Source organism: Nelusetta ayraudi, unplaced genomic scaffold (genome assembly GCF_046127955.1).
Source record: "Nelusetta ayraudi isolate G7.1 ecotype Tasmania unplaced genomic scaffold, CSIRO-AGI_Nayr_v1 ptg000018l, whole genome shotgun sequence".
Classification (NCBI taxonomy): Eukaryota; Metazoa; Chordata; class Actinopteri; order Tetraodontiformes; family Monacanthidae; genus Nelusetta; species Nelusetta ayraudi.
Genome location: NW_027466068.1, coordinates 1,624,987 through 1,638,856, shown reverse-complemented (window position 1 = coordinate 1,638,856; position 13,870 = coordinate 1,624,987). Strand labels below are relative to the sequence as shown.

The following is a 13,870-nucleotide window of genomic DNA, read 5'->3' as shown; positions in this document are numbered from 1 at the left end:
GTCTCCACCTCCTCCAACTCACCACCTCCATCTCCTCCTCCACCACCACCTCCACCTCCTCTTCCACCCCCACCACCACCTCTACCAACTCCTCCACCATCTCCATTTCATCCTCCTCCGCCTCCTCCACCACCTCCATCTCCACCATCTCCTCCTCGACCTCCACCACCACCTCCTCCTCCTCCACTGCTGCCTATTTCAATTTGAATCGATTAGCCGCCTTTCTTTCTTTCTCTCCTGAAACTTTCCCCTCTTCCCCTCCTCTCGCTTCCTCCCTTCTTCTTCTCACTCTTGTCCTAACTCATTACTCCTCTCCTGTCATCTGCTGTTCCTCCCCCCCTGCCCCCCTCCTGCTAATTGCCAGCTCGTCGCAGCGTTCCATCAGCCCGGGGCTCATTAATTGCTCAAGAGGAGACAGGTGGCGCCACTGTGTTGTGATGCTTCTTGTTAGTTGTCTCACTTTATTGTGTTGCTGTTGTGCATGTGTGTGTGTGCGCCTTTATGTGTGAGTTTTCTTTTTTTTTCCATTATTTTTGTGTGTGTGTGTGTGTGTGTGTGTGCGTGCGTGCATGTGTGTGTGGGGCCGCTGGCCTGCTTGTTAGCGGCTCCTTCTCACTGTAATCTCTTTGTTAGTGCAGTGTGAAAAGGGCCTGGCGGGGCCGTGAACTCCCCACGCTCTCACCCCACTGGGCCACTCACCCCAGAGTGCCCCCCCCCCCCGACCCGACCCCCGCCTCACTCCCCGCTCGCCCCCTCTCACCTCACCCCCCTCCCTCCCTGGGTGCCATTGTCCTCCTTCCTGTCCTCCTTTGTCAGCGTCAGAAACAGGAGCTTCTGAAGCTTCTGTGAAGAACCACCGGCATCCTGAGGGCCTGGTGATCCACGTCTGGTGGAACACTGTCTCAGGAACCAGTCAGTGAGTCAGTGAGTCAGTGAGTCAGTTGTTGCTTTTGAATGAAGAGAAAATTAAAGCCATTTTTTTCACCATCAGTGAAATGTTTTTGGACCATTTTATTGGAGTAAAGATATTTTTCCCAACATGTTCCTGTGTATGCAGCCCATATGAAGCAGACAGGAAGATGAATATCTGAAGTGTTTCTCGGCACAGTGGAGTCAAAGTCACGCAGATGTTTCTGACGAGGGCCACAAGATGACAGAAACAACCTAGTCAATGAAGTTGCTCTTTAAAAATGAAGTCCTGGGTTTTTTTTTTCTTCAACACCTCCACCACCACCATCTCCCCCTCCACCTCCACCACCATTTCCACCTCCTGTACCACCTCCTCCAGGTCGTTCTCCTTCTCTGTCTCTTTTTCATATTCTGTTGGTGTTGGTGGAGTGAATCTTCTCTTCAGCCTCTCTGTGCTTCACCAGTTGCTGTTTTCACCACACCACCTGGTGGGTTTGGACCTTCACCTCTCGGTGCTGCTCTGTTTCCCTCCAAACACTCTGGTCTCCTCCTGGAGCTTCTCTTGTGTTTGGTAAAGTCTATGAGAGCCAGTGGGTCACACGGTGCTGCTTCCAGCTGGCCCAGCCAGAAGGTCCAGTGGTGAGCAGCCATGTGGAAGTAAGCCACAGCGTGTGTGTGTGTGTGTGTGTGTGTGTGGATTAGTGTGTGTCTTTTGTAGCCGTTTGTTGGTGCAGGTGTTGGGGGTCAGCGGCCCCCTGCCCCCCCCATCACCCTGTTCTGTTTGGCCCAAACAGCCACCAGAACAGGATCGCCTTCTCTTCTCTTCTCTTCTCTTCTCTACATAGGTTCAGAAAACAAAACAGCAGATTTAAATGACTAAATATGGGGAAGGATAATTAAACACTATTAAAACCAGTTCCATAATCAGACTATTTCTTCAGTTTTCAAAGTGTCCTCATTGTCAGCTGCTCTCCTGTCATTCAGATGCCTCCTCCAATATGATAATAATGGTAAAAAATTGCTCAGCATCAGTGGTGGTAATTATTAGTACCTCCACCTCCTTCATGGTCCAGGTGGTGTTGGACCGGTCTCAGTTTGGAAGCTGTTCCTCCACCTCTACCACCTTCACAGAACTCCACCTCCACCTCCTCCACCACCTCTACCACCTCTACCACCTTCACCTCCACCACCACCAAGGGTAAATACAGAACTCCACCACCTCCACGACCCCCTCCACCCCCTCCACCAGGGGTAAATACAGAAGTGGTTTTATTGGCTCCCAGCTATTCTGGGCTCTAAGCAGCAGTTGCCATTCCTCTGGACTGTTTGTGGCTCTTTTATTAGTTTCCCACTTTGGCTCTCAACTATTGAGGACCAATTACAGAATGAATTAAAAACTGTGCTTTTAAATTAAGATTTGGTATTATCAGGAAACAGACAAAGAAAGAGTCAGTGTTGTTGAATCTTTCTCTAGTCTGGTGTGGAGGTTGTGGTCCAGTGTTGCTGTTGCTGGTACGGCTCCGCTGATTGGCTGCTGCTCAGAGCTGCTCCTCTGACGGATCAGGAGGTGAAGAAACAGAAAAACACACACAACTCCTGCAATTACTTTGCCCCATGACAGGCATGTGCCTCGTTCACAGCTGCTGCTGCTGCTTCAACTCTCACTGAACTTTCTGATTTTCTGATGTTGCTCCTGAACTTTCCACTCAACTGCCGGCTTGTTGATCACAAACAATAAGCTGTTTTATTCCTTTCGAAATATATGTGTATATATCTATATCTATATTTATATCTATATATATCTCTCTCCCTCCCCCCCCCCTCTCTCTCTCACTCTGTATATATATATATGGATAGATAAATATATCTGTAGGAAATCTTCTCCAAGACGAAGTTTTAAAGCCTTTAAAGACCAAAAGTTGGGCCTCCTGGTGTTTGACATGACAGTCTTCTCAACATCATTATGCAGCCCATGATATTTCAGACGTGATCTAAAAAGTCGTTGTAGTGTCGCCGTAGGTTCCAGTAGATGGAAACAAAACCTAATGGTTCAACCATAGCAATGGTGAAAGTCTTGGAATTGAGTTTTAAAGGAATCTAGTCTGAGTCTTTTTGGAAACGCTGCACTGCTGGAGATAAAGCAGATATATACTGTACGCTGCTTGTTAAAGCTGCGCCAGACTGCAGGACAGATGAAGCCCCGGGTGGCTGGGTGGCCGGGTGGCTGGGTGGGCCGCAGCAGCAGCAACAGCAGCAGTCGCTGAGGGGGAAACAACCAGAACATGTTGGTGGGTGGCAGCAGATCACCATCCTCTGATATTTAGTAGATATCTCTGAATCAGAGAGGTGGGCGAGCAAAGACACTGCCATCTCTCTTTCTCTCACTCTCTCTCTCTCTCAGCTCCTACTTAAAAAGTCCAGCTGCTGCATGAGTCTTTTGACTTCTGCCTTTTCTTTCACATTTTTCTTTTTCATTTCTTCCTGGTCTTCAGAACCGAGTGAATCGATTTGTCTCGCGATTCGTCTGGTGAGCCGACTGTTCCCCCGATATTTGCTGCAGCGTTGACGTCCGACCTGACAAAGACCCTGGCGTCGAACCTGCAGTTTACTGCCTGGCCTCAGGGCTGGTGGTTACTGTGGAAACATGACACTGACTGAGCCGTGATGTCATAGGAAACATGGTTGAACCCTGCAGACGGCTGGAGGCTCCTGGATCTACTGTACACTGAAGACACTGACAATCATTGAGACGTCTGCCTGTGATATCATGGCAGCAGGGTGCTGCTGCTGCTGGATTGTGTTACCCACCGCCGTTGTTGTGCCCCGCCCCCGCTCCCCACCACTTCCACCTCCACCCCCTCCCTCTTGCAGTGATTTTACAGCAGTTGTAAAGTGATACAGTCAGTGGTTTCACAATGACAGTAACAAGGTGTCAAAGCCGTTCCTGCTCTGTCATTAGGCCTTCATTAGGATGAAATGGGTCCACGCCTACCTGTGTGTGTGTGTGTGTGCGCGTGTGCGTGTGTGTGTGTGTGTGTGTGCGCGTTTGTGTGTGTGTGCGCGTGTGTGTCTGTTGGATTTTGTCTGCTTGCTGCGTCCTTTCTTCCTGTCCTGGTGTTTGTCAGAGAAAATAAGAAGAGCAACCACTGAAAGGTGCAGAATTTAACACCATCTTGAAGTTGAGTGTTGCTGGTCGTTTTGCATTGTTTGATTCAGCCTGATTGGGCCTCGCACCTCTTTCATTTTTGCTTGTTGCTGTCTATTATTTTGCACTGAAAGGTACAAGTCAAGATGTTTGTGTGCGTGTGTAATTGTGAATTTTGATTATGAGAAGTTTGAATAGTTTGATTCAAGCCTGATCTATTGATAAAGCGTTTTTCAAGTTGACGCCTCACTGAGCCACAAATGAAAAATGAGGACGAATCAACGATTGACGGAGTCGTTACTCGACTGTCATCTTCTCGTCTTCCTGTGACTTGCGGCCTTGATGAGGGTTTTTCCTGCAAAGGTCAAAGGTCAACGGGGAAGCAGCGAGAGGTGTTGAGGTCAGAGGTCGCTGAGAGACTCCTTCCCCTCCGTCAGCAGCTCAACCTCCCGTTTTCCCTCCTTTTCTCCCTCATTTCTTCAAGCCGTGTGTGTGTGTGTGTGTGTGTGTGTGTGTGTGTGTGTATGAATGTGTGTTTCTGTATGTCTGTTTTAAGGTGTTTGTCAGCCTCAAGTCACAGAACATCTGTCATAATCTTTGTTGTCTTCCATCCAAGCAGCTCCTTCACATCCCTCACTTCCTCCTTCTGTCCTTCTTTCGCTCCCTGCTCTCCTCCATCAATGAATCTTTCACACCTTTTTTTCCTTTTATACCCTACAAATATTTTATTTTTATTTACTTTTATTGCCTTATTTCTTTTAATTAATCTAATTTTCCATCTTTTTTGCACTGTACAGTTGCTGCAATGATGCAAATTTCAACAAATGTAAATATTTTATTTATACAGCACTTTTTGAAGTCTTCAACACTTTACAAAAAAAGAAAAGGTTTAAAAGTTAAAACACGTCAGAATAAAATTTGCATTTAAAAAAATACTTAAAAGTATACCAACCAATAAATCAAAGCAGATGAGAGTAAATAGAGTAATTCTGTGGAGGACTGACTGGACCTCCACCTCCTCTGCCCACACCTGTCCTTTTGCTTTTTCTGTTTGTTTTCTTTACCAAAACCAAACGAAACTCTGGTTCTTTCTGAGAACCTCCTCTTTACTCCTCCGCTCTGCTGCTCTCCACACTCTCCATCCATGGCTGCCCTCCTCCTCCTCCTCTTCCTGCTCAGTGTCTCACCCCCCTTCGGGTCATTCAGGCAGAGGGGATTGCTATGTAAATGCACCAGTGAATGGGAGTGACTGGGAGTGACTGGGAGTGAATGGATGTGGCTTAAAGCAGATTATGTTCAACTGCTTGTCAATTTGAAGACACAGTGCAGTGAAAGGATGGCAGGGATTAGCGGGTGACTGTCAGTCAGTGCACACTGGATCCAGTGGGGGGGGGGTTCCTCCTCACACGACGGGACACAGGTGGGAATTCCAGAAGCCGAGACGTCAAACGCGGAAGTCAAAACATTTGTGAAGTGTGCGACTGTTGTTTCAGCCTCAGCGGCAGGTTGTGTGTCACCGTCACTGTCAGCCTTTGTTTCCTCCGTTTGAGGAGGGTTGTTGTTTTGTTCACTTTTCCATCTTTTCAACGTCTCGTTGAACAAAGTCGGGCGTCATTTTAAACTTTAACACACCGTTGTAGATTAGATTAGATTAGATAGATACTTTATTGCTTTATAGCTTGAAAAGAGAACTAGTGTGGTAAAAGGCAATGCAATGTTCTAAACTATAGTGTGAAGAGAGATAAAAGTATGGTCTGCTGTCATGATTCATTATTGAATCACTCAGTGGACTCACTGGGGGGTTGAAGGGTCTTTTTTTTTTTTTTTTTTTTTTTTTTTACAAACTTTGCTGCCGTTGGACCGTCTGTGACGTCTTTGCAAAACTGACAAACAATTTGGGCACTCGAGGTTAAACCTGACGCTAAACCTGATGCAACCGTTTCCTATTTGACTCGACCCACCCGCCACCAGCTTCAGCCGTTGTTTAGAACCTGTGTGTGTGTGAGAGAGAGATGAAAGATCATCTTAAAGACGCTGTTGAAATCTTTTTAGATTACTGCTGGGATAGCACACACACACACACACACACACACACACACACACACACACACACACACACACACACACACACACACACACGCACACACAGCTAGTGTGGGACTGGGGGCAAATGCTGTCACAGTTTTTAAAAGGCCTCCTGTGGTCAGACATGCTTGAGATGACATTCTGGTTCACTGGAGAGGAGGAGGAGGAGGAGGTGGAGGTGAGGGGAGCAGGAGGGAGGGGGAGTGGCGGGGAGGAGGAGGGGAGGAGGTAGAGGGGTAGAAGCAAATAAAAGACATTAAAATCCACAATAATGTGTGTGTGTATACGAGCAGTGCAGCTTGTCTGATGGGATGAGCGGGTTTGAACCGAGGGGTTGTGAGTTTGGATTTGAACAGACACACAAGTGGTGTCCTGGGGTTGGTTTGACAGGGCCATGGTGCGTTCAGGGACTGTTGGCTGTGGCTGAGGGTTTCCTCCTGTTGCTTCTCTTCCACAATGAGAGGAGACAGTTTGATGCTAGTTGTGGTCTGTTAAAATGAAATTAAAAGGAAGTGAAATTGTCGCCAATGTTGAGGACAACCGCCTGTTGCACATAGTTGGCCTGACCGTGAACTCATCACGGTGACAAGATATGACTGTCATCTTTGCGTTGTTCTTCTGACTGTAGTTTTGTGTCGCTCTGGATTGTGTTGGACTGTGTGCCTTAGCAAACACCCTCTGAGAAGTGGACAGTGGAAAAGAAGTGAAGGGTTGACTTTTCCTCTTCTGGGGGGGCCAGGCATCTTTAAGCTTTAGCAGCATCTAATGGTCAGACGGCGTATTGCAAAACATGGTCAATGTTAATAGAATAGAATAGAATCGAACAGATGTACTGCAGCACTGAAAACAATACAAATAATAATCCATGCAATAGTTACAGTAATGACATTTTATAACATTGCTCCTCAATCTGGTGTCTTTCTCGTGCCAGCGGTGATGTCATGGTGACGTCATCAAACCAGGAGCTGGTTCTTCATCTCGGAGTCTGTTTGAGTCTGGACCAGCAGTGGGCAACTGTTTGACTGGTGGGAAAAGTTGACTGCGGGGCGGGTTTCTCATGGGAGGAAACAATCTATCATGGGATATTATGTAGAAAACACGTTGCTTTAATGTCATTTGAAAATGAACCAAAGCAAAGGTGCAACCGAATCAGTGTCTTTGAAGCCCCACGGTATTTAACTCTTTCTAAAAGTGACTCTGAAAACACTGAAAATATGGAGAAAACACAGACATTTTATTACTGATTGACTGTTAATATAATTTCTTCAAGTTTGGCCTAAGGGCCAGATTAAAAAGCTTAACAGGCCACATATGGCTCCCGGGCCGTAGTTTGAGAGGTCAGGAATCAAAGAAGAAGTTTTCATTTAAGCTGTCTGAGGCTGTGAAGCCCTCCAATCCCCATGCTTGTTTCCAATATCCTCCCCCACCTCCCCCTCAGCAACTCACCCGCCACCTCCTGCTCCCTCCCACCTCCTCCCCCACCTCCTTTTCCTACTTTGTGCTGAAGCCCAGCTCACTCCTGTCTGCTGCCCAACTCCCACGTGTGTGTGTGTGTGTGTGTGTGCAGCTCAGCCCTCCTCCCTACTAGGCAAGTGAAGTAAACTCCACCTTTTTTGCCCTGTCTTCCCTCCCTCTCTCTCTCCCTCTCTCTCTCTCTCTCTCAGCTGGGCTGCTACTGTCGGAGGACAATCGACTGTTGCTGTTGCTGCTGCTGCTGCTGCTGCTGCTGCTGCTGCTGCTGGTGTGTTTGTGCTCGGCGTGGACTCTCTCGCTCTCTCACGCTCGCACACACTGCCCGCTCGCCCATGCACCCTCCCTCCCTCCCCTCCCCCCTACCCCTCTCTCTCTCCCTCCCTCTCTGTGTCTCTCTCTCTCTGGGAGGTGTGTGAGTGCGCTCCAGCGCTGCAGTGAAGAGGCAGCGGAGCAGCGGAGCAGCGGAGCAGCGGAGCTGCAGCATGCCGGCGGTGCAGGGAGGAGGACTGGAGGTCTGTGTGTGTGTCTGCCGCTGGAGCCCGAGTCCTGGACGGCTGCTGCTGCTGCTGCTGCTGCTGCCCCTCCACGCCACCGCACACGGTGAGTTTGCTGGCAAAACTTTCTGCTCCTCCTGACTGAATAATGATTTTATTGGGAAGCTGCGAAATGGGGGTTCAACTGCGACGGCTCATGTTTGCTGCTTTTGCTGTTGTTGTTGTTGTTGTTGTTGTTGCTGCTGTTGCTGTTGTTTGCGGCTGTATTCGTTGGATATGAACGAAGCGAGATGTCGTCCCAGAAACTTTCTGCGTCGGATGGTTCTCAGTTCTCAGTTCTGGGTTCTGGGTTCTTCCCTCAGATGTTGCTTGACTGCTGCTGCTGCTGCAGCACCTTCAGCTCAGGATGTTCTTCGTCCTAGTGGGTCTGGTTTTTATTGATTGAGGATTAAATGGTTATGACAATCAAACACAGTTGCACACGCACACACACACAGACACACACACTCACTCACTCACACACACACACACGGAGGTACTGTGTATTGTCGCGGTTGCATATTATTGCCACCGCTGCTGGTGTTGCTGCTGCTGCTGCTGTGACCATGTTTGGAAGGCGACTGGCGACTAGTCCGATGGGTTCGTCCATGAGTTTTTCAGCCGAGCCGAGCCGAGCCGAGCCGAGCCGACCTGGGCCGAGCCGAGCTGAGATGAGCTGCTCAGAACAGAATAGAACAGATAGAATAGATGAACTTTATTGATTCCAAATAAGGGAAAAAACACTGTTGCAGCACTAAAAACAATTAAAAAAAACAATACAAAAAAATAATGTATACAGCAATGACAATAATGACAGTCAGTCTACGTACAAACCAACAAGAGCAGATCAGCTCAGGTTGTTTTTACCATGTGACACAGACACACTAAAAAGTCACAGTGGAACATGGAGGAGCGGCGCCTCAGCTGGGCATGAAGTGAAGTGCAGGCAGTGCTTCGGGCCGGGCCGGGCAAGGCCGAACCGGGCCGAGCTGCTCAAAGCCGAGCAACGCTGCCTCCTTTTCTATTTAACGTCAATGACTTTCAAATATTTTTCTTTATTTCGGTTTCCTTGATCGTGTCATTTCAGATTCTGATAAGATTGTACACTTGAAAAAACCAAATCCGTTTTTTGTTCTTCTTCCCTGTTTAACTATTTTCACAGGTCATAAACACACAATGAAGTTAGGGTTAGGGTTACAGCTAGCAGACACAGAGAGTTAGTGAAGGAAGTGAAAAAAAGGGGCTTAAACACTCACACATGGTACATTTTTAGACAGTTCTACTGCTGTAAAATTAACCAATGTCCAGGCTGCCAGTGTGTTATTAATGTAACCGAGGGTTGAAGTGGCTGCTGGTTGTTGAGGTGAAGTCAGCTGAGAGCTTGCTGGGCTTCACGCTCACTGTGCCGAGGTCGTCGGCTGACCTCTGGCCGCCTGTCAGACCCCCTCCCCCGCACCCCCCCACCCACTCTATCGTCCATCTCTCCTGTCATTGTCACCGCTGGGTTCGACGCCCTGCTGTGATCACTGTGCTTCTGATGGAGCTCCTCTCTCGCAGCTCCGCTGGCTCTTCATCACTCTGAGGAAGACTCCCCCCCACCCCAACCCTTTGAACCAACTTTAAAGCATTCCCACCTCGCACACCGGAGTGTGTGTGTGTGCGCGCGCGTGCGTGTGTGTGTGTGTGTGTGTGTGTGTGTGTGTGTGACGTGAAGAAGACGTTTGCCTGCAGTGTTTAAATAGCGGCTGCAGCGCAGACGTCTGTGAAGCTGCGCAACAGCTGCGCTGGAAGGAAGACAAGCGTGTAATGTGACGTATTCTTGGACTGATAGCAGCCCCCCCCCTCACACACACACACACACACACACACACACACACACACACACACACCACCCCCGCCTCCTACCCCTCATCTAGAAAGCTTTCCTCATTATTTATTGAAAAAGGAAAATGTTGTTGTAAGAGACGTGTGAAGAGGAAGTGGTGGTGCTGAGAGTCAGAAGGAAGGAGCAGGACGTCCCAGGACAGATGAATTTGGCTTGAAACTCTTTTAACTAGTTGATCCGTCAGAAGGCTGATCCAGTCGTCGCATGTACTGCTGTTGAACTGGCGTGGTGATATTCCTGAAAGATTCCGTACAAGATGGAGAGATGGCGAGCCAAGCTGTCATTTAAACATCAACACATCTGAGAAAAAAAATCCCTCTCAGTTCACTCGACGTCGACTGTTGCTTGCACTTCAGATTTGTGGCCATTTGAATGATTGGACGAGGTGGTTTGATGCGACTGACCAGGTGGGAATATTAAGTGTTCCAGTCCGTGTCTGCAGCTTGCCGAAAGGATGTTGGAGTTTCCTCTGAGTGTGAGAGTGAGTGCACTCACAATAGACGGTGTTTGTTTAGTGAAATATTGAGATTTCAGCCCCGTCAGCACAACATCACTAGCAGCCAGAGGCCACCAAGAGCTTTCATTCAATACTTCCACTTTCCCACCTCTGGAAAAGTCATTTGTGTGTGTGTGTGTGTGTGTGTGTGTGTGTGTGTGTGTGAGCACCAGCTAAACAAAGCGCTCTGCTGACAGCGTAAAATATCAAATGTCGAATATTACTTTACCAAAGGGCCCGTTAGCAACGGTTTCATTCATTGGCTGCCACCTGGGTGATGGATGTGAAGGATGTGATGGATGGTGATGGACGGCTGCAGTAACGGGCCCATTCAGTGGCTGACACACACACACAAACACATGATTGATGGAGCTGATGGAAGCAGATTCTGTTGTGACGCAACGGCAAATATTAGTTTTCTGAAAAGCGGCAAAGCAAGAAAACAGCAGTTAGAGGAGAAGGAAGAGGAGGAGTAACAGCCGCTTCCTTCTTCATCTCCTGCTGAACCTGACATTGGATCCTGATCAGAGTGAGAGAAAGTCCAGACGTGATTGTCCGACAAGGCGTTCAGGATGGACGGGACACGTAAACGATCAAACGAGTGTAGTCGGCGAGTATTTCATCCCTCCGAGCGCTTGGAGGGGGAGGAGGAGGGTGTTGCTGGCTTTGTAATTTTTTTTTTTTTGTGACCTTCCAAACCTGCCTACCCCTTCTGGGAAGTGAGGCGGCGCTACAGTTGATTGTCCTTGGTGGTGGCAGTGAGCAGCTCTGCTGTATCAGCTTTCACAGCCAAAGCTCCACCAGCTGCTGGGCTTCTCTCACTGTCTGATAATGACTCGCTCTCACCAAGGTCCTCACAGTTTCATTGTTCAGTTTTTTTCCCCTGGAAAAGCCGGCTGGTCACAGCTGGAATGGTGGAGGACGCCGTGTTGACCTCGTGATGGAAGATTGGAGAGTCAGATCTGTTACAAAGTGCTTAATCATGTTGCTCTACAGTTTTTATCTTTTCACATTTGCTTTTGGTTTTTCTTGCCTGAGCAAGGTTACATATTTTATTTTTAGCACTGCCGCCTCACAGCAAGAGGGTTGTGGGTTCAATTCCCGGGGTCTCCTGGGGCCTTTCTGTGTGGAGTTTCCATGTTCTCCCTGTGTCTGCTGGCTTCTCTCCATGTCCTCCATGTGTCTGCTGGGTTCTTTCCATGTTCTCCAGCTTCCTCCCACAGTCCAAAAACATGCATGTGAAGTGAATTGGAAACTCTAGATTGACTGTAGGTGTGTGTGAGTGTGAATGGTTGTTGGTCTCTATGTGGCCCTAATAAAGGGGCCACTGGTCCAGGATGTCACCCTGCCTTCACCCTATAACAGCAGGGAGAGGCTCCAGCAGACCCCTGACACCCTAAGAGCAGGAGGACGAGGGGACTGAAGATGGATGGATGGATGGATGAAAATGAAAAGTAGAGCAGTTCCACTTCATTCCACTTCATTCTCCTTCACTCCGGTGTATTTTCTTGGCTGTGCTCTGAAGAAGTGGAGCAGCTTGGCATCTCACATGTGACTCACTGCAGTTGGTTGGCGGCTGGTCTCCAGCTCTCGGGAAGTCACTGACTGAAGCGACTCCTCAGAGCGGAGAAGAAGCAGGAGGTGCAAGGGCTGACTCACCGTGTCAAACTGCTCCTCCAAAAACTTCCTGACAGGAAACAGAACCTCTGGTTAGAACGTCCGATCAGGCTGGAAATCTGAGTAGGGAGAACTTCAGCACGCTGCTGAAAAAAAAAAAAAAAAAAAGAGTTTGCGGGACCCAGCTCAGCTTACAAGACTGCAGCAAAATTAATTGTTCACTTGGGTTGGTTGAGCAGTCTTACGGCCTGGGGGAAAAACTGTTTTTCAGCCCACAGTTGTTCAATGAAAGTTAAAAGTGCCTTCCCTTGGTGCATTACCGTAGTACTATTACTAACTCATTTTCTTAATTATGAACTACTATTATATACTAGTAAAACACGACTAATAAAACCATAAAAAAGACACATGCCACACAACACTCAGCACATTCATCACAGTCACATTCTTCAGTTATTGCACTGTTATCCCACTGTTGCACAGTCCAATGACTTCCAACAAAATAAACCCGTGCACTTGACTAGTGGTGGAGCAGCAGTGCTGCAGCGCCGCAGTGTTGCTGTCTGATTGGCTGCCATCGTCCGTGGAGGTTGTGCAGTGATGGACAGACGGCAGGTGAGGCGTCCCGAGCAGCAGCGGGAGCTTCACAGGGTTTTCCATGGAGCTCCTCCCCCCTCCACTGAGCAGTGTGTTGAGATGGATGAGGGGCTAATGAGAGAGTGAGTGCACGGTGTCTGTGCCATGTTTTGAAAGTGGGAGCCAGAGTGGATTGTTGCAGGGTGAGAAGATGTGAGATGGCTTGGCAGGAGGTGCATGTATCCATGTTTCAGCCTGAGGGCTGATACATGGATGGAGGAGATGCTCCAACCATAAGTCTATTGAGGGGAGGAGGCAGAGTCTCTGAGTGTGGCGCTTACAGGAAGTGGTGGTGGAGACGGAGGAGTGAGTCAATTAACACAACCCCCCCTGGTGGTGGCGGACGTAACTTTGGGGTCAATCGTCCAGCCACGAGCTAATGGCTTCACAAAATACCACCAATAATCATAGAGCACCTACAGTAATGTGTGTGTGTGTGTGTGTGTGTGTGTGTGTGTGTGTGTGTGTGTGTGTGTGCTTACCTACCTATCCAACAGGGGACATCTTATATGTTGTTACACCTTCACCAAGTGGGGACCTGATAGCCAAGAGGGACATTTATCAGGTCCCCACTTCTGAATGTGTGTGTGTGTGTGTGTGTGTGTGTGTGTGTGTGTGTGTGTGTGTGTGTGTGCGTGCGTGCGCATGTGTGTGTGTGTGAGCGTGTGCGTGTGTGTGTGTGTGTGAGCGTGTGCGTGCATGTGTGTTTGTGTGTGTGCTCAGGGCCAGGCTGACAGTGTTTGTCCAGTGAGAGATCCCAGAGGAGCCTGGAGCCTCCAGCAGGCTGATGTGTGAGCCAGCTGATGGGAAGCTAATCACACAGAGGAGACAGTGGGCCGCATGCAACTGTAAACACACCAGCGCCCGGCATGCACACACACACACACACACACACACACACACACTCAAACACAAGGCAGCACAGACGTGTTCGTTTGACGGATGTTACACAAATCCACACATTCCACAAATTATACACACATTAATGGTGGTGGTGGTGGTTGGGGGGGGGGGTGCATTCAAGTCCTCCCACATCAAATATGCATACACGCACACGCAGACTATGACAGACTGTGCGCACACTTTGAGGC

General features: G+C 48.7%; 1 protein-coding gene and 1 long non-coding RNA gene across 3 annotated transcripts in view; one reads left to right on the top strand and one right to left on the bottom strand.

Annotated features, from left to right (window-relative positions):
• Positions 1 to 13,870, bottom strand: part of LOC142887826 (uncharacterized) — a 179,986-nt gene that overhangs the window by 91,968 nt on the left and 74,148 nt on the right. The window lies entirely within an intron of this gene.
• Positions 1 to 13,870, top strand: part of LOC142887814 (bone morphogenetic protein receptor type-1B-like) — a 46,852-nt gene that overhangs the window by 21,321 nt on the left and 11,661 nt on the right. For both annotated transcript variants that reach the window (XM_076025683.1, XM_076025684.1), the window contains exon 2: positions 7,804 to 8,212. In XM_076025683.1, the coding sequence (XP_075881798.1) occupies positions 8,095 to 8,212 (118 nt within the window). In that variant the 5' untranslated portion in view covers positions 7,804 to 8,094. The remainder of the gene's footprint in view (positions 1 to 7,803; positions 8,213 to 13,870) is intronic.